The 23,329-nt window shown below is 40.4% G+C and overlaps 1 protein-coding gene across 12 annotated transcripts in view; it reads left to right on the top strand.

The window, feature by feature from the left end:
* Nucleotides 1–22,265, top strand: part of Jupiter (microtubule-associated protein Jupiter) — a 32,774-nt gene extending 10,509 nt beyond the window's left edge. The window contains exons 1-8 of one of the 12 annotated variants that reach the window (XM_086840454.1): nt 5,910–6,185; nt 6,552–6,700; nt 18,523–18,656; nt 18,945–18,977; nt 20,004–20,258; nt 20,602–20,619; nt 20,704–21,135; nt 21,353–22,265. In XM_086840454.1, coding sequence (XP_086696580.1) covers nt 6,639–6,700; nt 18,523–18,656; nt 18,945–18,977; nt 20,004–20,258; nt 20,602–20,619; nt 20,704–21,135; nt 21,353–21,492 — 1,074 coding nt within the window. In that variant the 5' untranslated portion in view covers nt 5,910–6,185; nt 6,552–6,638 and the 3' untranslated portion in view covers nt 21,493–22,265. Of the gene's footprint in view, nt 1–5,814; nt 6,186–6,551; nt 6,701–18,522; nt 18,657–18,944; nt 18,978–20,003; nt 20,259–20,337; nt 20,620–20,700; nt 21,136–21,352 lie in introns of those variants that run through there. The other 11 variants (XM_086840453.1, XM_086840456.1, XM_086840457.1 and 8 more) reach the window with 11 other exon arrangements.
* The last annotated feature ends 1,064 nt before the right edge of the window (nt 22,266–23,329 follow it).

Here is a 23,329-nt window from a genome sequence, read left to right as displayed (position 1 = left end):
CTCCAGCCCACGCCAATCCACCGAATTAGTTCGCTTATAGAAATGTTTGCCCCACAAAGTCATCATTCTGGCGCAAATTGTTTTAATTTCACTTTAATTTATTGCCGAGAATGCCCAATTTAAAGTTTTATGCCATCTAATTGAAAACGTTTTTGGGGACCTGGCTCATAGACACAAACACAGACCTTCCCTTGGATCGTCAGTGCCTCCTACTTCCATTTCCCCATATGTAACCGAGGAAAACTTTGTGCAGTTTTCTTTGGGGGGAGGTGGGAAAATGTCAAGGCAAATGCAGTAATGCGGCTTCGAGGCGTGGAAACTTAGTCAAACTAAACCTAACCGATTACGATAATTCTCACAAAAGTTTGAGGGCAATCGATAAGCAAAGTTGGAAAGTTTTTGCATTAGATTCAGAGTAAGGTCTATATGTTCCGTAGGGTAACAGACCGGCACAAGTGGTCTGGCCATCTCGAATCCATTAAAGACGCCTCGGGAGCGGCTCTTTAGCTCTTCCTTATGGCTCCTGGGTCTGGCCAGATCAAGTGCCAGACAATCCAGACATTTTATTGCACAGACACAGCATGGAACAGGCATATATATATAAGGGGTGTATATATAGATATATGGCAATATAGGCAGACAGAGCCTCATCTGGAGATGTTGCATATTGGCGCTGTCCAACAAATTTAGCAACATTTCCTGCCCGATGTTGTGTTCACTTCAACGTCTTCAGACGTCTTCGCTTTATTTTTTGTGTACAAACAAAGTTTTCGATTTGGACCTCACGCATTTTGGGAAATGGGAAGTTTGGGTCAGGCTATAAGAAAAAAATAAACAAATAAGTTGGCTAATAAAATAAATATAGTTTGAGGCTTATTAAGAACTTATGAGGTTATAACTTCTAACTACTTTGAAGAGTATTAATTAATTAGTCTTTCAGTTGCAATATTTCCTTATTGATAATCCCCCATTATTAGTTACCTTTTTTTTCTTTTAGTGTTATAAAAAGTTTCTTTTCTCTAGAAGAAACGAAGCCGAAAAAGAGTTGAAAAGCTAAAAGTCAAAAGAAATTAAAGCATTAATTTAACGCCAGCTTTGCTTAGCTTTTGTGCTGCTCTGGTAATTGTTACCTTAGTACCTTTAATAGCGAGCTGAGTGTGCGTGGAGTGTGTGTATGTTGTGTTGTGTGCACACACAATGCACTCGAGGAAGTTGTGCTATTGTTGGCCATCATTAAAAGACAATTTGGAATCGGGCAAACTCCAATTTGAACCCAAACTCCAGGGCCTACCTACGAAAAGCGAAAGTGTTTGCCATATCCATTGCACTTTATGCGTTCTATGGCCGGCGTTTCTTTCCCATGGGCAGCCAGTGGAAATGGAGATTGATTAAAAGATTTACAACGGCCGACGATGATGCATTTCCCTTGACCATTTTCCTACAATAAAGCGACTGCTGCTGCTGGCCCCCGAGGCCGCCGTTAATGCCTTAATAATATGATAAACTGGCTTAGCCGAAAAAAGAGATTAATTTCCGAGACATTTCCCAGGGAAAGCCAAGACGCCAGGGCAAGTGAGTTGTTAGCCCAAGCTAAACGTGGCATGTGGCAAGGGGAATTTTGAATGCTAAACGCTGGATGGATGGATGGACAGATGGATAGATGGATAGATGGATGGTTTCCAGAGCAGGGAGCAGAGAGTAGCCGCTCACCTTTCTGACCGAAAGTCGTTTTTTGATGGTTTTCAGCTCACCGGCGTGTGTTTGTCTTCCTCAACTGCTGCTCTGGTAGATAGTTTTTGGCTTCGGTTGTTTGCAATGCACGTTTTCCTAATTGCTCTACTTAATCTCCGCTTTTAAGACTTTTTGGTGGTCAGTCAATGGCCCGCACAGAGAAAACTAAATACTATTCATATGTGAAAATATATACACAGACAACTTCAACTCCCTTGTTGTCTGCAATTTTCAGTGGAGATAAGTTTAAGTGAAAGATGAAAGAAATCAGTTTGCAGTTCAAGCGATTGAAAAGGTCATTGAACATGGATGGGAAAGGGTTTTTAGATGCAGAAACTGTAGGAAAATATATTTCATACACATAACTATTCTCAATAGGTCAGCAAAACAATTTAAAACCCATCTTATAACTTGAAAAGTAAATCTATAAATATTTTGAAAAACTTTCAAGACTTAATGTCCATTATGATGTGGCAGGTAACACGGATTATGTTTTCCCCATTGAGGCATTAAGCGGCTTAATTGACCATAACACCTCCTTTGTTGAAAGCTTTCGCTTCCTGGAGCATTAATGCTATCTCTGAGTCCTGTGCCCCTCAGTTTCTCACGATCGTAAAGTGGTCTCTTACCACCTGTAACTCGGTAGTTGCGCCGCAAAGAGTTTGAGCCATAAAACTTTATATATACATTATTGTATATTGTATTGTATAGATTTTAATTAATGAAAGTTAAAACCATAAATATGGCCAGGAAAATGCATTTCCGAATGTCACAGATACTACGGTTTCGTGCTTAACCAAAAATTTCCATATGTTGGACACGTAGTAACCATCATTGATGGCAATTATGCAGGGCTGGCCTCCTTGGCAGCCGGAAATTTCACTTTGTGCAGTGAAATTATTTATTGGCTTAAATATTCGCAGTATGTATGTGCCGAGTGTCGAGTGTCGATGCCTGGTTTATAATCATTAAGGTTTTGCCACGTCACTTCAATTGTCAGTTGCCGCTGATGTGGTGCCACCGCTGCCCACGTTCAGATACTTGGATACTTGGTTACTCTACGGGTACTTTGTTGCACTCCGTCGTCCCTGAGAGGGACTCCAGTGTGATGTTTTAACTAGTCGAGGGGGCAACACCATGGGAATGGGAAGAGAGGGGAATGCTGGTCGTGGGTGGAGGAGGTTGGTGCTGGTATGAGGAGCAGACTTTGACTTCGATGAGATTAGACACACACACGCAATCACAGTGGTTGAAATTCATTAAATATAAACTATAAATAATAATTCTCATTAACAAATGAAACCTTTCATCATCAATTCACCCAAGAAACCGTATATAAATATATTTTAATGTGCAATAGAGAAAGCCCAAAGGCCCCTTGACTTACGATTTAATGTATTTAGTGTCTAAGAGCGCGCCAGAAAGGTAAAAGTTATTTCTTCAGAAATGTGTGCAAATTTATTATCATAAAATACCCAGGGGCTCATATTTTATACCACTGTACGTACTCAACACCATGTGAGAGTGAGTGTCGGCAAATGTGTGTATAGTCCGTGTCCGTGTGCTCGAGTCAGTTCCATTGCACTTCTTCTCCTGGTGGAATATCAGGCGACACTTGACTATTAAGCAAGAGATGGCCAGAGTGGAGACGGAGATGGAGATGGAGATGGAGGAGATGCTGCAGAGATGAAGGAGACGACGAGTACACGGAGCCCTCCTATTTTTAACCGCATGGAGTGGGCTTGTGGCCCACAGTTTCCATTCCAGGCCATGCGCCCTCCTACCAGATTTTTATTTCAATCCTGCTATATGCTAGTGTTGCCAATTGTTGGGACAGAAATTAATATTTGAAATATGAATTTTTAAATAACTATGATAATTTAATCTTTATTGAACACTTTAAAAGACATATATTCTTACCTTAGAGGTATGCTTAAGATATAGCAGGAGTCTAGGTTATATATAGGGGGTTTATATGGTCAGAAATAGTCATGGAACCATCTTCCATCATCCAAGAAAAATCTATAAAAATTAACTAAGGAAAAAAAACTTCAACAGAAAACCCTCTAAACTGTCACCACTGTTGGCAAGTGCATTAGGCCTAGGCTTTTACACTTACTTTACCGTCAAAAGGGAGAAGTAGGAGGGTGGCATAGCCCCTAGAAAAAAAGGGGGCAAGTGGCATGGTGGTGTCAGGTTGCCGCATGCACTTCGCCACACACACACACACATCTCAGTGGGTCGACAGTCCCACGACCCACCAGCAGCAGCAGCAACAACAATATCCAACTTGCAACTGCAACACTGTGGCAAAATGCGACTGCAACGACGGCCAGTCAACTTTTGGCTCGGCTAAACAAAAGTGTCTTCGCGCAGCTAAAAATAAGCACTGTTTTGACCCAACAACTTCCCCCTCCGTGACGTTGCCTCGGTGCCTTGGTTCCATGGCAACATGGAACATGGCTACATGGCCCGATCCTCTTAGTCGTCGCTGGCTAGCGCTTCCTGTTCTGTGTGTGCAAATCTGTGCCAAATGTTTTCCAAGAAAACGAAGTATGCAAATACATTTTGCATTTAAATTCTTGTTGCCGCAAATGCAAGCAATAGCGAAACCGGCAAAAGGGGCGGCCTCATTAGTAGCAAGACACTTGAAATTAGAGTTTAGAGTTTACTGCTGCTGCTGGCCTGGTCTGGCCTGGCCTGCTGGTTTCTTCGTTTCGGAGATGATGAAAGTGATTTATGTCCGGCAGTGGCACTGCCTCCTCCCAGCACTTCTCCCAGCTCTCCTCCTTGGAGACTCCATGAGACCTGATGTCTGGCAGCCTCATCATGGTTGGGAAAGAAGACCGTAGGTTGCAGATGCCGATTGAAATGCCTACGCTAATTTTTGTTTGTATGTTACAATACCCTGAAATTAAAGGGGGAAATAGAGCTACACTATAGTAAAACAACGGAGATTTTATGATGCTTTTTGCAAAGTCAAACTCTAGTCGACTGATTTAATTCACATAAATCTAAACCAAATACAAGGCATGATCTATAGTACACAATTGTTTATATTTTGAGAATGGTCTTTCGGTCGGAAGCCTAAAAAGAAGTGAAGGAGTCATTTCCGACCCTATAGATTATATATATTCTTGATCAGCATCAACAGCCGGATCAATCTAGCTATGTCCAACAAAAATTCAATTTTTTTTCAAAATTTTTGAAATTTTATAAGGGGTTAAATCATTAAAATTCTCAAAAATTGAAAAAATTGTACTTTTCTAAAATTTTAAATTGAGTATGCAGATTTATTAACCCAATAAAAACTAACATTGGATTGCTTTCTGAATTAAAATTAATGCTTTTTTGGCTTAGTAATGAGTATTTTAAACTTTGATAAACTACTGAATATCGGCCAGGTTATATACTAGAATGTAGTAATCCCCAGTTGTAAATTTTAGCTGCATTATTTAAATTTGTTAATGTTGGAAAGCCAAAGAGCAAATTTTTTCCCATCTTGGTAAAAACCAGGAGCTAAAAGGCACCGAAATTCTTAATCAGTAACTGATACCATGTTTTTTAAACATACTAAAAAGAGCTGCTAAACCAGGTACAGGGTATCTGAGCTTCTTGCCAAGAAATTTGAAAGCCAAAAGCTAAAGAAGAAAGACAACCAACAAAATCTTTTAAGAAATAGAAAAAGAAGCTGAAGAAAGAAACAATTGCATTTGGAGAACCCTGAAACGCACTAGACCTGAACTTTTATTTGTAGCTTTTTCTAGTTTTTTATCTCTCAACTCTTTTTTTTTAGTTTTTTTGCAATGGCAGGGCATAACTGAAGCATATCTGCGCACACTTCTCGCTGGTGCTGCACACACACACACACACACACACACACACTCTTGAAATAAATGCAAAATGTTAATCCCGCAAGTGTTTAAGACCGGCTTAAGTATATGTTTTATTTGCGCTTGAGTTATTTTAACAACTTTTTGTGACCTACAAGCACAAGTTGGCGGCCGGTATTCACCACGAGTTGAGTTCTGGCCAAGAGCGGATGAGAGAGTGCCCCAAAGAGAGGGCTCCAAACTCCAATCAGCTGGGGTTTGTTTTTGTTTTGGTACGAGCGCCACATGGCTGCCCACTCTCTGGGTCTCTCTGTCTCTCTCCCTCTCTCCCTGTGAGCTTTAAGTGAGTTGGGTTTCGCTCGTTGCTTTTGGATCGATAAAACATATCGCCGCCTCTGCCGCCGCCGTGGTATAAAATGCTTTTCACTTTTCCAAATGCACTTTAGTCGCCAGACTTTTATCGAAACGTGCACATCTCCAGCGGCCAGTTGTTGTTGTTGCGCGCCTACACAAAGCATTTCCGCAGAATATATATATATACACACACAAATCCTTTGTATATCCTTCGAGTCGAAAATTAATCATCGCGAGTGAAAATCAAAGTTTTTCTGGGCTTTCTTTGTGAGTGTAAAGTGCTGGTTGGGCAGATGGAAAAGTGCTGCAGGGATGCTAGATGCCAGATGAGGTCCTCCTGGCTTACCTAACTCCTGGAATTTTCTCTCAGGACTCACTCTCTCTGTGCAGCTCTCTTTTGCTTGCGCGCTCTATCTCTCTCTCGCTCTCGTGGGATGCTGCTCCTTGCACAAGGCAAAAGTTTTTGCGTTTGTATTGATTTTACGCACATGCAGGCAGCAGGAGCAGCAGCATCCCACGTTGCGATGAGTCATCATCCAGCATCCATTCGTCCTGCAGCAGTTTTCCATCGTGTTTCTAATCTCTCCGCCTCTTACCACTTTCCACGTTTCCTTTGGCCCCGCGTGCGCTTAGATTTTTCCAGTGCGAAAAGTAAAGCAATTGCATCCATCCAACGCTGAGATTATCCTTTTGCCAGCCACCCAACAAAAACAAACAGAAATGGCCGCCTACGCCGCATTCAAACACGTTGAACTTTACAACGTTGGCAAGGCCAAAAAGAGGTAAGAAAACGAGCCAAGAAAATGGGAAAATATGAAAATGTGGAGCGAAAAGTTTCAAGTAGTTTTCTTATTTTTCTTTGTGCTTAAAGAAATTAAATAGAAAGCAAAGAAAATGACATTGAGTTCTGAAGAATACATGCCTATGTTAAGAATATGTGTTATTTTTTCAACTAATAAATAAATTATCACAATTAAGGAAATTTATAAGTGACTTTGGAGAACTTACAATGCAAAATAATATATTATAAAAGTACTAAAGTGCCTTAATTATATTTTTTCTTGTTAAACAAAAGTTATACTAATGCCAACCTTTTGATATTTTATTATGACGAATCTAAAGCGGAAATAACCCAATTTTTCTGAGATAATGACAGGCAAAGGGTTATTAAACTCGTCACCCAAAAAATAAACTCATATAAATTTCTTTGTAATCTCTCCTTGAGTCATTTTTCCTAAGTTTGATAATAAAATATAAAAACAAAAGACTATAACTTTTGTTTTTATATTTTATTATCACACTTGCAGTTCTTGCTAAGTGTTTAATAATAAATTGAATAATTTAATAATTACTGTTTCGTGATTAAGTGTATATTCAAGCATCTGTAAGATATTACTTCTTCGTAGCGTTCGCTTTTCATTATTATTACTCAACACCTCCGACAACCGCATCGGGTTTCCTCTTAAAGTTGATCATCTGTTACATGGCATTGCATATTTTATGATTGTTTTTGCCACTAGTACCACCGCTCGAGTGAACTTTGATTGGCAAACATTTGGTAAAGGGCGGCTCCATCGTCCTCAGTGCCTTAAAATCCCCATGAGCAACACAACGTCTTCATCTTCATATTTATCCCATTGTTTGAGCCATCAAACCGCACACAAACAGAGTCACTCTTACGTATACATACGTACTTACATATTCATTCCGCTGTTTGTGTGGAGATTAATTTAGCGTGCATTCACCCCGCCGGCTGACTGACTGACTAACTAATACGACCAATACACTAGCGTGTGCACGGGGCGTATGTGTAATCTGGGGAGCAACACTTTTGCAAGCGCCTACTTCCCACAGAAACCAAAGCACCTAGCCAACTAACCAAGTAGCCAACGAAGCCACCTAGCCACCTAGCCACCTTGCCACCAAGCCACCCAGCAAGTGAGCCCCGTCGGTGGCATGTCTTTGGATGTTTCATTGATTTTCCTTTTGCCAACAACGGCCAACGGCCAACAACGGCACCACCCAAAAAAAAAAAAAAACCCTCACAACCGACCCACTCGAAAGCGATGCCACCACACAAAAGCCAAAGGGACTGGTGTTCTTTGGGAATACCCTTGGTTACTCAAGGGGTATGCATGGATATAGTTAAACCAGCTAAAACAATAGTCAATTTGCATTGATTAGAAGGTGTTTCTGGGATAGTAGATTACTCCAACTCTATCTTAATCTTTGAGATAGGAATAAATACATTCCCATTGAAGTTTATATGCATTCATTTCGCTTTTAAAACGTCTTAAACTTATTTTATTGGCCAAAAGAAAATGCATTAATGTTTCCAACTTTAATTTCCCCATTTAAAATCCACTTCAAAAGAGTTGTAAACTTAGATTTCCTCAGGTTTATTTGAGTTTTAATGGTCAGTAATTTATTTTATTTAAATGACTTCATAAAAACATTTTACTTTCCTTCAAGAAATTGCTCAAATCAAGTAAATTTCAACTGCATTGAGACATAACAAGCCTTGAGAGTGTATTATGCAAGTATAATGAAATGTTTATTATTTAATATTCAACCGCAATCATGTTTTTCCCTAATAAAATCATTATCGAATTATGGCTTGTGTGCCTGTTCGAGGGTATTTCCTCCATCGACTATCCACCTTTTCGTTTGTGTGTGTGTGCAGGCCTTTCTTTTTCCGTATATTTTTTTGGCTTTTTTGTTTTTTGCATGCAATTCTTTTGGCCAAGCCCAGCACCACCCATTTTCCCGCCTCTCTTCGTCCCGTCCGGCGGGAAAGAAAACAACAAAAATCGTTACCGAAATGCTTTTTGCCAATGTCTGGTTCCGTTTACTTACTACGCTTACGTTTCGTACCTGTCCCAAGACGACGCTGGAGTCCCGCTTCCCAACTGTCCGTCTGTCCGTCTGTCCGCTCGACTGTCCGCGGACATTGAACCCGCTCCTGCTCACCGCGGGCCGTGTTGGGAGATTAGTTTTGGTCGCAGCAGAAACCAAACAGAAACAATTTTCCGTATGTGTGCCATGTGCATTATAAACAATTTGCTGGATTTTATGGTCCATCGATGGGTGGCTGGGGCCAAGTGTGGAAAATGTGTTAATCATTGTCATTGATTGCGATTGTGTAACGAACACACACACACTCCCAGCTTGGACTTGGACTTTCCCGCTGGAGGCTTGGTGGAAAATGATTAATATACTTTTTCTCTGCATTCGAGCGAACGTTTTGTCCCCCTTTCTTTGGCTGCAAAGCCGTGACTTATTATTGTAAACAATCAAATTAAATCTCAAAGGTGCGACGCGCCAAGATATCGGGATTGAATTGTCGCTCTTTGTTGGGTTGTATAAGCGGCGGAAATCATGACAATTCATTTTGCTTTATGGCATTGTCTCTGTTGTCTATCCATCTGACGATCATTATACGCTTGAATTCCTGCGCACAATGCCCATGCATATCCATGTACTATATAGATAGTACTGTTTGCAACCTGAAGTTAACCTCATTCTGCAAACAAATCCAAGTATTTCCATATATATTTATAGCCATAAATATATAATATAATGTATAGCCAGTTGCCAAGTCAACATTTATGTAAATGATTGCAGAACATGCGGACCCGAACATTCCCTCAGTAATCAACAGAAATCTGCACACCTCTCCCTCCATCAGCCATTAACCTGACCTATTGACAGAACCGAAAAGGAAATCAAACACATTTCCCAAGAATACTCTGTTTCTGACTGCGTCAATGTAATTCCCGTTGACACGGAAAACGGGGGGCAGGAAGAGCGAGGTATACGAAAAACTTTGGCCGAGTTCCCTTAGCAACCCCAAAAAATATATACTATATATAATATATACCATAAGCATTGCTTTTTTCTGATGGATTTTGTACCTCAGAGTGCCTGTCACTCGGTATGCGGTTGCCTCGTTCCCATCGATTTGAAGGTGGAGTGTCCTCTCATCGGAGGAGGAGCTAGCACTGTTGTCGCTCTGTGCTTGTGAAATGAATATATTAGAAAGTCCTTTCGCTTTCGCACAAAAGCCGCAAATTAATCAATACAAATTTATTAATTACATATTTAAAAGCGGTACGAACTCTCTCAGTTGCAACTTTCGCTGCCGAGCGATGAGTGTGTGTACGTACTATGTATATGCCTGCAATTCTGGTATGGTTTGACTTTGGCTTTAACTCTGGCTCTGAAATGCACAATTTACGGAGCCGATCCCAGCTTACGTACGCATATACATAATAATAAAAATGCCAGCATCACTGCTATCGGCATCTACATGCCGGCAACTTTTCCTCTCGAGCACTTTCCTTGGGAAACGCGGGAAACTGTATGCAACTGCCACTGCAAGCCAACCAACCGCACGGCTAATCGATAATTATTCATCGGGCGCAGGCCAACACTATCGATAATTGACAATCTTTTGGCTGCGGCTTAGTCCCGACTCTCCAACCTCCTCCTCCTCCTCCTGTGCTTTGTCCAATTATGAGTTTTCATCAAAATCTCTGCAACTCTGGGCGTCCATTAATCACACCTCACAGCCACCACCCGCTGCGGTTTGATTTGAGGCTCTGCTCTTCAGTCTTCCTGCACATCATCATCATTACCATCATCATCTTCTTCTTTTTCTTCGGGGGAAAAGCCACTCCCTATCCCGCTGACATCCGACACTTTTCACAACCATGACTGACCAGGAAAACATTTCAATTTAAATACTATTGCTTTGATTGAGAGAGGGGGAAATGGGGGAAAAGTGCGTGGACCTGGTATTTAAATTGTATTTGAATCATGAGTGGAGGAAGTCGTGCTTAATCCGGGGATCTCAGCAGGAGATTACTTCTTGTTAGATTTGGTATTTGTGTTTATAGATAAGCTTTAAAGATGTACTTCAAAGGTAATAATATGGATCTTAATTATTATCTGTATATGTAATATAGGTTATAGGTTATAGGTTGGAATCTCTAAAGGTAATAAACTTGGGGATAAGATATTACCTGAATGTATCAGAAAAAAAATTCTGTAACAATCTCCTTAAAAATTATTAAAAAAATGCAACTAATTGTACTGAAGAATCTTCTTAAGTCAGAAATGCTTCTTGATTTATGTGGATTAAATTAGCTGACTAAAGATTGATAATATGTAAGAAAAAGGAATAATAGCCCGTTTGAGTTACTATTCTTAATAAAAGTTTAAAGAAGCCTCTTCTTTTGTTAAAGTTTCTGGTATTGTATTGAAGATACCTTTTATTAACGATTAACCTTGATAGGTCTTTATTAATTATTCAGCATTCAATCTTTAAATCATTTAAGCTCAGTTGTATTCCGAATGAAACCTCTTTGGTCTCAACTTTTGCAATCGACGACCAATTTGAAAGTCTTTCTTTCGTTTACATTAATCATCATTTGATCTCGCTTACAATGTAGATCATATCGCTTTCTGGAATGCCTGACTACACCGATTGATAGAGATATATATATATAGATATAGATATAGATATAGATAGTGGCCGGCCACAGCTGATTGGATTCGAAAAGCTTTTGAGTGGAAAGCAACGGTAAACATACCGCGCTTGAGTGATCTCCAGGCAGCTCCTCCCCCTTCCTTTTGATCACCGCGGGGAAAGTAGATTCTTCAACATACTGCAAACATAACTCACTGTTTCATTGTGTGTTTGGCTTGATTTGGCTTTGTTTGAAGCGGCGGCAATTATAATGGATTCGACTAATCAACGTTTTTAGGTAAATCAAAACTGGGCGGCAGACAATCATAACAAAAGTGCCTGCAACAATAGAAGAAAACCGCATACAATTTTCGTGCTTCAGTTGGGATTTTCATTAGGTTTTTGTTTATTTATTTTTCTGATTCGCTGGCAGTTTTGCGGTTGCACGAATCGGACGGGACACGTTTTAAATGAAACAAAAGGAAGCAGAAGCATCAAATGCAGTGCGGCGATGCACTGGAGCAGCACTGCAGGAAGGCAAACGTAATGAGTCCGAACAAACCCAAAAAAACTCGATAATAAATGCACTGCAAGAGCCACGATGGCAAACACATCAAGTGAACTCGTCCGATAAACAATTACCCGGACATTCGAAATGAGCCGAATCAACTGGAACCTACCATCCCAGCTCCATCTCCAGCTCCAGCTCCATCTCCAGCTCCAGTTCCAGCTCTAGCTTCAGCTCCATCTCCATGATGTACAGGTGCAGTGCAGCATAACAACCGATGCTTTATGGACTAAACCATAAAGTTGAGGCCTCCGACTGACTGGCAGTAAATTGTGCATTTTTATTGCATGATTGCTCTCGGCGAGCAAACAAAACCCCCCTTCGGAAAGCAACAGAGGGAGAGAGAGAGGAAGGGGATGCCTCAACATTCCACAGACGTAGTGAAAATAGCATTGACCCTTTCCCGGGAAAGTCGAGAGCAACCCAAACCCAACCCAACCCAACCCATCTCATGCTTAACCCACCATCACCCCCTTCGAAGAGCGAATTAAGCTGCCAGCTTGCCAGGTTTAAACAAAGTCATAAAAATCAATTGCAATTAATCAAGTTGCACGGGGAGCCTCTGCTGCCTTCTCCCCTCTCCCCCAAAAGGCGGCAACTTCATTATAAAACGACATGAGGCATCCGACCCAGCCTCCTGCTCCTCCTTGTCCCACAACTCTGGCATTAGCCAAAAAAAAAGAAGGTAAAGAAAAAGAAACAAATTAACTTTGGCTTGGCAGCGGACAACCATTTCAGCCTTGTCTCTGGATTTTTCCCCTCACCTTTTCCTTTTGGCTTTTTTCCATGCGTCTCTTGGCCAGAAGCGGCAAACGCTTGACAGGGAGACAGAAGACAGGCTGATCGAGCAGGAGAAGAAGAAAAGATGCAGGTTTTCACACCTCCATTTTTCATTATGAAATGTTTTTCTTTTTTAGTTGGGAATGCATTTAGGAAGGAACACAGAAAATAAGCTTCTTATGCGTTATGCTCCAAATACATTAGTTTTATTTTGTGGTGTCTTTGTCGCTTTCCCACACGCTGTCAATACACACAACAAAGTTTTCCCAACAGCTTTTCAACGGAAGAAGAGGAAGCAGATCTCCGATTTCCAATTTTACTTGTGCGCTCGCAAAGTAAAAACAAATTTTGACAGTTGGTTAATTAGAAAACTGTCGTAATGAATTTTGGCGTTGAAGTTTATGAAGCTCAACGTGGGTCTCTTGAAGTTAACTCGAACAAGAAATACGCTTTTTTAAAAAAAGATATTGGTTTCTAGTAATGTTTATGATTGCAGTCTGCTTTCGACAACGAAATTTACATTAAGATGATTATCGACTTATCGAACTTGTTAAAATATCTATCTATTATACCGATTTTCCAATGGTTATTTCGTTACAAATACAAGGGGGAATACATTCAATTATAATGTTACATTAAAGCAACGCTCCATAAGCCTGATTATACCCCTTCTTGGCCAAAGAGTATTAAAGAAAATGTGAAATCAAAATATAGCGTATAGCTTTTATCAGGTCAAGCGCCATATAGAAAGTAACATTTTATTTCATAATTTAAAATCGAGAGAGGCATATCGACGATGATTTGGCTTGGACTTTGGTCGGCGACACGCCCCCTTGGTGTTGTAATTAATTGGCGGCTGTGGGTAAAAGGGAAATCTGGAAAAGCCCCTGTGAGTGAGTGTGCAAACATAAAACAATTATCGCAGCGGTTAAAGGAACGGAGAAAATGGGGGAAAAAAATAGCCTAGAGCCAAGTCAAGTCGAAGATGAAAGGAGAAAAAACTAAAGCCAAACTAAATCAGAGCGACAACTATCACTTTGAGCCAAGTATTTTCTATATGCACAACCCGAACAACTTTTACCCGAAAAGGTTGTTTTCAAATTTTGTTGCCGCTGCACCATGCCATGCCATGCCATGCCACATTACCTTTCGCTTGAAGCAGCCTCTTCTGCTGCTGCTGTTGCTCTCCTGTTGCCCCTGGCCAGTGCCTAGTTGCTCTGTCGATATACATTAATTTTTGTCATCACCCAGGACAGGGAGAAGGCTCTCAGGCTCTCAGGCTCTCAGACTATCGAGCTCGTAGCCGGACTCCTTCAATTGGGAGCCACCTGCGCACTCCCAACTCCACCTGGTGGTGCCGATGGTGGTCAGGTCTGTGTCGCTGTCCGCAGTCAGATCTGGACCCGCAGGCGCCTGGTGTGTGAAAGGTTGCTGTTTCCTGGGGATTGGGCCATTCGATTTGGCTCATATTTCAAATTGAGTCAAAGCAATTGGGTTCCCAGCTGGCACAGCCACAATTGTTGACTCTTTACCTTGTATTTAAATAAGCAAAAATGTTTCCACTGAACACAGAATTTAACCAATAATCAATACATATTAGGAGTTAAAATAACCAAGCATTCAGACCCCATAAATGGGTTAAATGCAACTTAACCCAAGGGATAGTGGCTGCCACTGGGATTCCGGGGAAGCCACATCGAGTCACAACTGCGACTGCGTGCGTATGTGGAAAGTAAGTGTATAAGCAGCTAAAACCAGCTCAAACGGAAGCCATGCCAAAAAAAAGAAAGAAATAAACTGCGACACTTTCCGGGGTACACACAATGGTTGGTTATTATGGGCGATAGAAGCATTTAACATATATGTACATATAACCCCTTCCAGAGGCCATTAAAAGAGCAAAGCCTCCGAATTTGGCAGAGGCCAGGGTCTGACCTGAGCTAGCTTGCTTGGCAGATGGATGGTAATTAGTTGTAGGCCCGGTTAACTGGCTAACCATTAAGATGGCCAGCATATTTTTTTTTCACCGCATTGCCAATAATGCATGATATTGTGAGCATGCCACATGTGGCATGGCCCGGGTTAGAGTCAAACTGAAACGCAACTTTCGCTTTCCATTTGATCGGGCCGCATTCGGTGGGTAGGTAGGTAACATAGGTAGGTTCACAGGCAATGAATGAATGAATGAATGAATGAATGAGTGAGTGAATGAATGAGAGGCCACTTGGCTTGGCTTGGATGGCGGCGGCTTAACTGTTTAAATAATTATTACTTGTTCGTCACTTGCGCAAAAATTGCCCATTTACCGTTGCTTTGTTAGTTTTTCCTCACAACCCTGTGTCGGTCCAAAAAAAGAAGAAGAAATCCTACTAAAAAAAAAACCAAATAAAAATAGAGAAAGAAAAGCGGGAGAAACAAGTCTTTTGTTAAAAAGGAAAGAGTTCAACAAAAAAGAAGAGTTTTACGCTTCGCTGCCTGTGCTAACAAGCCTGAAGACATTTTAATAAGAACACTTTGCACACACACACACACAGGCCTCCTCCTTCCAGTTGGAGTCGCAGTTGGAGTCACACTCCTATGGAGTGTGCGACAGTTATGATCGCAATTACCCCACACACACCAATCCAACCCGAACTGTGCGAGTGCCAGATATTTCATTTCAGTGATTTCCCCACGCGACAATGCTACACTGCAAAATTGTTTATTAATTATAGATACATCATATATCTTGTCAAGCTAATTACAATACCAGATTTCTCTGAAATATCTAGAAGAGTTAATTAGGGCAGAAAATCATTTGGCAATCTAATCAAGCGAATCACATTTCTTTTTTTCAGTCAAAGGGTGAAAGGGTTTATAATTATCTGAGGAGTTTTGACAATAAAAACTAACCTTTGGGGGTCCTTTCTTGTTTTCAATTATAATTTTGTGTTTATCTGAAAAATCAATATCAATATCATCAATATTTATTGATATTTTAATATTAAAATTGTTTCGTTAAAATTAAAGTTTTAAAAACTCATAACTCTGCCAAAAAAGCATTAAATTTAATTCGGAAAGCAGTCCTATGTTAGTTTTTATTAAAGTAAAAAATCTGGTTACTCAATTTAAAATTTAAGAAAACTAAAATTTTGGTCTAATTTTGACAATTTTAACGATGTAACCCCTTATAAAAATGTGAAATGTTTGAAAAATTTATATTTTTTTTACATAGCTAGATCGATCCGGCTGTTGATGCTGTTTAATAATATATATGATTTATAAGGTCGGAAATGACTCCTTCGTGAATTAGAAGCTTCTGACCAAAGGTCTAATAACATTTCTTGATTCGATATTTGTCAACTATTTTCTATGACAATATGTCTTTAAATCAGAACTTAAATAACTCATAACTGAGCCAAAAAAGCATTAATTTTAATTCGGAAAGCAGTCCTATGTTGCCTTTTATTACAGTAATAAATCTGCATACTCCATTTAAAATGTTAAAAAAATTTGATGTTAATGTTAAATTGAAATTTTTTTATCAACTTTTGACAATTTTAAAGATGTAACCCCTTATAAAATTTAAGAATTTTTGAAAAAAATTAATTTCTGCCGGAGATAGCTAGATCGATCCGGCAGTTGATGCTGATCAAGAATATATATGATTTATAGGGGCGGAAATAACTCCTTCACTCCTTTTTAGCTTCTGACTAAAATTATAATACCTTGCAAGGTTAAAAATAAAATAATTGCAGTTACTGTTTTGAAACTGTTTTCAGATAAAATATAATTTAAGTATATAAAGTTATATATAGATTTATACAGATTTATTGAATTTAAATCTTTACAATGAATTATAATTAACAAATGCCTTAAAGGTTTCTTCTACTTTCTCTTGAACATAGCTTAAAGTTACTAAGAACACACCTTCACCTCCAGCTCTTCAGAGCAATTTCAATACCATGTTTTTCTCTGAGTGTGACACTTAATCCCACCTCTGCCCCCCGTCTTGCCACCGCTTTGAGCAGTTCACACACTTGCGGCTGGCCGCTTAACGGTGCTTTTGCCTTTGCGGCCTGCGCTTTGACGCTTTGTCATGTTTTTCGGTTGGGGAGAGGGGGGCCAAGAAAAGCCCGAAGGGGCATGGGGCGTGGGGCATACTACAGTGTAGTATAATTAATTAGGCGCAGCCACAGCAGCGGCCTCTTCCTCTTCCGCCGAAGTACGCAAATTGGGTTGCACTTTCTAGCAGGAAGGCAGAGACGACGCACCTTAGCCTCTTTCTCGGACCCTTTCCGCTGCACTCCTCGGTTTCGGATTCTACGCGTAGAAAGTTTTAATACCCAAAACGAGAGCCTAACTGGGTCTCTACTATTTATTTATGCTATTTGCGGCGCCACATTGGCTTTGTTTAAGCAGCCGCGGCGTTAATCGACAGTAATTGCAATGCAATTTTCGTTAATTACCACAAAAGTGTAACAAAAGCAGCGGGAAATGCGCGGCGACGACTCTCACTTTCCGGCAGTGCGTGCCACACTGCAGATGGTGCTTAAAAAAAGAAAAAAATAAGCAGAAAGAAAAACGCAATCTTTTAACACACTGAAAGCCCGCTGATTTGATTGACGCCCCAAGGAAGGCGTCTTGCAGTAGTAAACTAGCAAAGCGGCCAAAAGCAAATGTTGACAAGTGAATGGTCTTTGGCTTTCAGAGCCTGGGGGCAAATGCAACGAATCACCAGGATGGAGATGGAGCTGGAGATGGAGTTGAGGTTGGAGATGGAGCTGAGGTTGGACTCACTCGGAGATGGAGCTGCATAAGTTGGTAGCATCCACAGTTCAGCTAACTGTTGCAGAGTTTAATTGACGTCTCATGCTGGCGGCAGTAAAATGCATTCACAGAAACCTCAGATACTTGGTTACTTGGATACATGGATACATGGATACTTGGATACTTGGTTACTCTCGGCTACCCTCGGTTAGACGTCGTCTTCGACGGCTGACAGTGCGGCTCACAATTGCCAGACAGCTGCAAGTCTTAACTGAATTAAATTATCAAATGTTTTTGGGGCTTCAGGGAAGAGATAAATTTAATATCTAAATTTGACAAGGAAAACTATAAAAATGAAATAGGAAAATGTAGTTTAAAAATGTATATAATGAACTTAAATAATCTAGGAGGTAGTAAGTACACATACCTGCAAGACTACAACTTTTTCCTTATTGTTTTCTACATTATTATGTATTATGTATTTATATTTTCATTTAATCGTGTTGCCTTACCTGGATCAATTTCAATTAAAAATCATTAACCAAGTCAAGTACCCGCTGGGATCTGGCACCTTACAGTACCGATCGTCACTGTAGTAGCCTGTGGTTTTGGGCAACGTTGCGTGGACGTCGACGGACTGTCTGTCTGACTGAGTGGCTAGCGAATGCCACAAAGCATAACATTTTTGGCCAGGCTTTGTCTCGGATGCAATTCTTTATGCCAGGGTTTCCACTTAATTGCGATGCAGCTGGGGAAGAGATGGGACGTTGGATGGAACGCTGGGAGATGCATCTTGGCGTGACTTCTAATGCCCATTGAGTGCTCACCCAGCCAGCTCCGACTTAAACTCGATGAGTCCACGGTGTTGTGGTGATGATTAGACACAGACATTAAATGCGCTGAGCTTAAGTTTTCCTCGATCCTAGCAAAGCGTGTGGAAATTTTTGAATTATGCACTGTGCCATATCAATTACGGAGCGTGGAAGAATTAGCCTGTAATTAATGAGTTCTCCTCTCCTTTCTTTTTGTTGTTGCAGGGTGCTGAGGCCTCCGGGCGGCGGATCGAGCGACATCTTTGGATCGGAGATGCCGCAGACCCCCAGGAATGTGAAGAATCGCATGGTATCCAACATTTTTGCTGCCGAGAAAGATAATGGAGTGAAAAATAACGGTAAGTTTGAAGGTCCTGACCCCCCCATATACCTCAAATATTATATATTATAAAGCTGTGTGATATTTCCTTGAATAGAAAAAGATCTTGATTTGCTTTTAATTTTGATTGGAAAAGTGTGCTTAAGACGACGTCCTTAGATGATGGATTCTGTTGGATTTTTAAATGCTTATTAAATGTCTATCGTTTTCTTCCCGTTCTTGTTCTCGTTCTCGTTCTACTTTTATTTTTAATTCCTCCGCCTACCCCCGCTCTATATTTCTTTTCTTTTTCTACGTATCTTTGCAGTACGACAAGGAGCTCACAGATTCTATTTCATTGGTACTTGAACTATGTCTCCTCCTCTATCCCCCATATATATTCATGTCGAAACAAAACTGCACACAGAGTCCTCTTTACACAGTGTTAACCCCAAAATTGTGTTCACTTTACTTTCGTTGTTGTGTGTCAGTTGTTGCTGTTGTTTTGTGCTAATTTCAAATCCTCAGTTTGCACTAGGCACAGAATACTCCTCGACTAATCCCCACTCCTTCTAAACTCACTCCCCATCTCACCCACTTCCCACAAAGAGTATTACTGTCCCCCACTCCACATTCAAGAAGTTGCCATTGCAACCGGTTTGCTTCCTTTATTCCACCTGCTGCCGATGACATTTTGGGTTCACACAGATAAAAGCCAAAAGAACTCAAGGCTTTTCTCTTTGAATTTGGTTAACCTTTGCCATTCATCGCACAAATGAAGAAAAACAAAAGAATAGTTAGGAAATTGTAAAGGTTTTAATTTGGTACATTTTTTTTTAATAGTAACAAGTACTTTACATGCAGGAGAGGTTTCCCCATTAAGCGTAAAAAGAATGTTTTTAAAGTTCTTAAGTTAAACTCAGGCATAAAGATATTAAGTTAGAATACATTAAATAGGATCTTGACTTAATAATTAATTATTACCATATTTTCGATAGGACGTTGATATATTTGTAAATAGACCAATGAGGACTTACCTCTCGCTACTCATTTATAGCTAAGACTTCATGTAAATAATTCATATATTAATTCCAATCAATTTGAAATTAAATGTATATTCCTAAAATACATATATAGGGAAGCATCTTATAATTTTTAATGATTTTATAGCAATATATGATTAAGTTCTCTATGTACACTAACCCACCTTCCACCTTCCTAGTCTTGTACCTCTTTGTCAAACACAATTAAGAAACTAATTTAAACATTCTACTCTCCGACACAAATCCACTAATTTGATTGTTTTATTTTCTTTGGTTTCCCCCAATTTGTTTTGCCTTTCCCCCTGGAATTGTAATCCAACAATGATGACGATCCGGATAATCAGGTGATGCACCGCGTCGCGGCCAGAAGACCGTCGACTCGCACTCTCGGCTGTTTGGTGAACCCTCGCGCCCCATCACCCCTGGCAAGAACCACATGAAGAGCAGCATTCCCTTCGGGCAGAACACAGAGGCAGCTGCCGCCCAAAAGCTGCTGACCACCGCCACCAATGGCCACTACAATGGCAAGAGCGGATCCGTGTCTTCGGCCTCATCTTCGGTGTCGTCCTCGACCGAGAATCTCAAGATGAGCAGATCAGGTGAGAGCATATGTATATAATATATAGTAGTCGCTGGATATTGAAATCGAACCGAATGTGGAACTGTCAGCAGTGAGCTGGGAACAGATTCAGTACGATCTCAGAGCGGCAACTAGTAACATCGATATTACAATTATTGCGCATAAAACCAAAATTTTTGAAAAGAAATATCGAAACGAAATTGTGATTCACGTTGTGTTAAATTTTTAAATAAATATATATTGTAATATATTTCTACCACTTGCGCACACGCACTAAAAACAAAACTCGCAAATCTTGCAACCGTCTTCCGTTTTCTTCGCCCTTCGTGTCCGTGTTGTGTCGTATCTCGTTCCGGGTCAAGTCTACCGCAATATGAGCAGTGAGTATTGGTAGTGTCCATCGATGGGACTCACCCTCATCCCTCCCAATCCGCCTGCTCCCGCTCCCACCTTCCGCTTAGCAGCAACAGCTCCAGCTCCAGAGCCTAAAGAATCTGCTCCAGTTGAACGCGAGGAGCCTGCCCCCCTGACTGTTGAGAACGAGACTGCCCCCATCAGCGCTGTCGCCAGCCAGGCCGAAGGACTAGCCATCGATCAGTTGTGTGTGGATAAGGAAGTGGGAGACGTTCCGGCTGATAACTACAAATATACCGAGTCTGATCAACGCGACGAGGCCATTCAAACGCGCAAAGACTCTGGGAACAATCCCGAAAGGCCCAATTCGCTCGACAAGATGGAGGGAGCACCAAATCTCCTGGAGCCCTTGAATCCCTGTCCGGATAATGTAGAGGATCCGGTGCAAGCTTGCCGTAATGATTCTCGCAACCCGATCACGGGCCTGGGCCTCAACGGCGATGGTGTAGGTGGACTGAAGCCAAAGAAGCTCAAGATACGAGGTGGGCGATGGGTTTATGGTTGATTGTCCACCTATCTACACGCTTTCCTTTCCCGATTTCCGCAAAGTAGCCTCACGATCCCATTTAATTTCTTTATATGTTTAGTTGCAACCAATTTCGCGTTCTAGCTTATCTAGATTAGTTATTAGGTTTCTAAGCCCTAGTTAATGACTTCAGTTTTAGATTTATATTAATAAATCTCTCTTCTCATCTGCAGAGGGCAACCCCGTCACCGGTGAGGGCTACAAGGCCGGAGGCACCGATTATCAGCACCGCCAGGACACCTCCCATGGTGGCACTCCGATGATTAACAAGAATCGCGTGCCACCAGGCGGCTACTCGTCGGGACTATGGTAATGGCGACGGGAATTGATCTGGATCCCCAGCACAATTAGTGGCGCAATGGCGGGATGGAGGAGAAACCGCAAGAAAACCCAAGAAAAAAAACAGACACAAAAAAATTAAATCGTACTACCCCCATATACGCATAACCCTTACCCTTACCCTACGTACACACAACAAGGAGCAGCACATGCGATCGGAGCAGCGGCAGGCCAGCAGGATTTGCCAACGAATATTAAGGCGTACACGAGGGAACTCATTGCTCAACGAGATGGAGATCACCGACGACGACGACGACGACGACGACGATGATGCTGCAAACCCAAAACGAGAGTTAATCGAACACATTTAAGCGACATTCGCACTATACCTACCACTACACCAATCACTACCACCAGAGACAAGCCTCCCTTCGAAGACATACATTTTAAATTCTTTTGTTTATGTAATCCCTGGTCCCCTGCCTCCCAACCCATGCAGCCCAAGGGTATGTGTGGTTGTGGAGATAAGAGCAGATTAAAGGCGCAATGGGACTTTCCACACCTTTCGATATTTTAATGCTAATTGCATTAACCACACGCTACATCTATATATTTATATCAATCGCATTCACACGACCACTCACATACATAAACTACATACATACATAATATACATTGTATTACCATTACATTAAATATGTAATTTAAACAGTACGCATGTACGTACTAATGTGCACGTACTAATAAGGTGTAAAAATACAAAATTCAAACGCGAATCTTTGTTCAATAAAAATCCTTTCGTACATAGTTTTGTTTTTAATTTTTTTGAGCTATGTAGTTGTAGTTGGGGATTACTGGGAAATTAAGCATCTAGTTTTAATTAATGTAGGCTCTTTGGGAAGATTGCATTTATACGAATTTAGAGGCAGATCCAGTTCAGTACCAAGCTCAATCTAAATGTTATCCGTTAATAAAAAACATAAGCAAAAGAGATAAGCAAAATTTAAAATAAATTGTCAGAATCTACATCTAATTCAAATTTTTTTCCATAATCAATTTTCACCGCCAATTAACTATCGAAGTATCGATAACCTCCCAAACATTCTGGCAACGCCGCAGTAATTTCGATGCGATAGTGTGTTCGATGTGTGTTCTCTAATCTATCGTAATAAAGATGGCAAAAAATATGTTACTAATTTTATTAATATATGTATTAACAAAAGAACAGGACAGAAAGCTAACCTCGGCGGCACCCCGAAGTTCGTATACCCTTGCTCGACCATGAATAAAAAAAACTATATAAATTATATATATTTGTGTTAGAAACAAGGAAAAAGTTCCTACTCTTATTGCAGAAACCTATCCTTTTTGATATCTCTTACAGTTTTTTCATTGTATTAATTTCACGTTTTTTCCAATGGCAGCTATATGATATAGTCTTCCGATTTTCTTAAAATTAAAAACGAAATTCTAGAATAATACAGAATGGCTATATGTAAAATTTTATGAAAATCTGTTGAAAGCTGCAAAAATTATAAATTTTTTTCTAAAAATTTCCTGATTGTTCCTGTGGCAGCTATACGATATAGTTGTCCGATCCCGTTCCGACGTGTATTTATAGAAAGTATTAAGAAGACTAACTGCAAAGTTTTATTCAGATAACTTCAGAACTGAGAGTCCTGCAAGGTATAAATATGATAGACTGTTTATTTTAATCATAAGTATAATAATGTAATAAGAGTTGTTCGATGTTTTTATAAACTTTTTAAGGGTTGTTTATTTTTTATTTCATAAAAGCTAGTTTTCGGTTTAAGTTAGAGCTTGAAAATGTCGATGTTTTCCACTATCGTTTTTGCGATGTTTTTAATTTC

This window comes from Drosophila serrata, unplaced genomic scaffold (assembly GCF_035046125.1).
Source record: "Drosophila serrata isolate PLE 108 unplaced genomic scaffold, ASM3504612v1 contig_382, whole genome shotgun sequence".
Classification (NCBI taxonomy): Eukaryota; Metazoa; Arthropoda; class Insecta; order Diptera; family Drosophilidae; genus Drosophila; species Drosophila serrata.
This window is presented reverse-complemented; position numbering and strand designations above follow the sequence as displayed.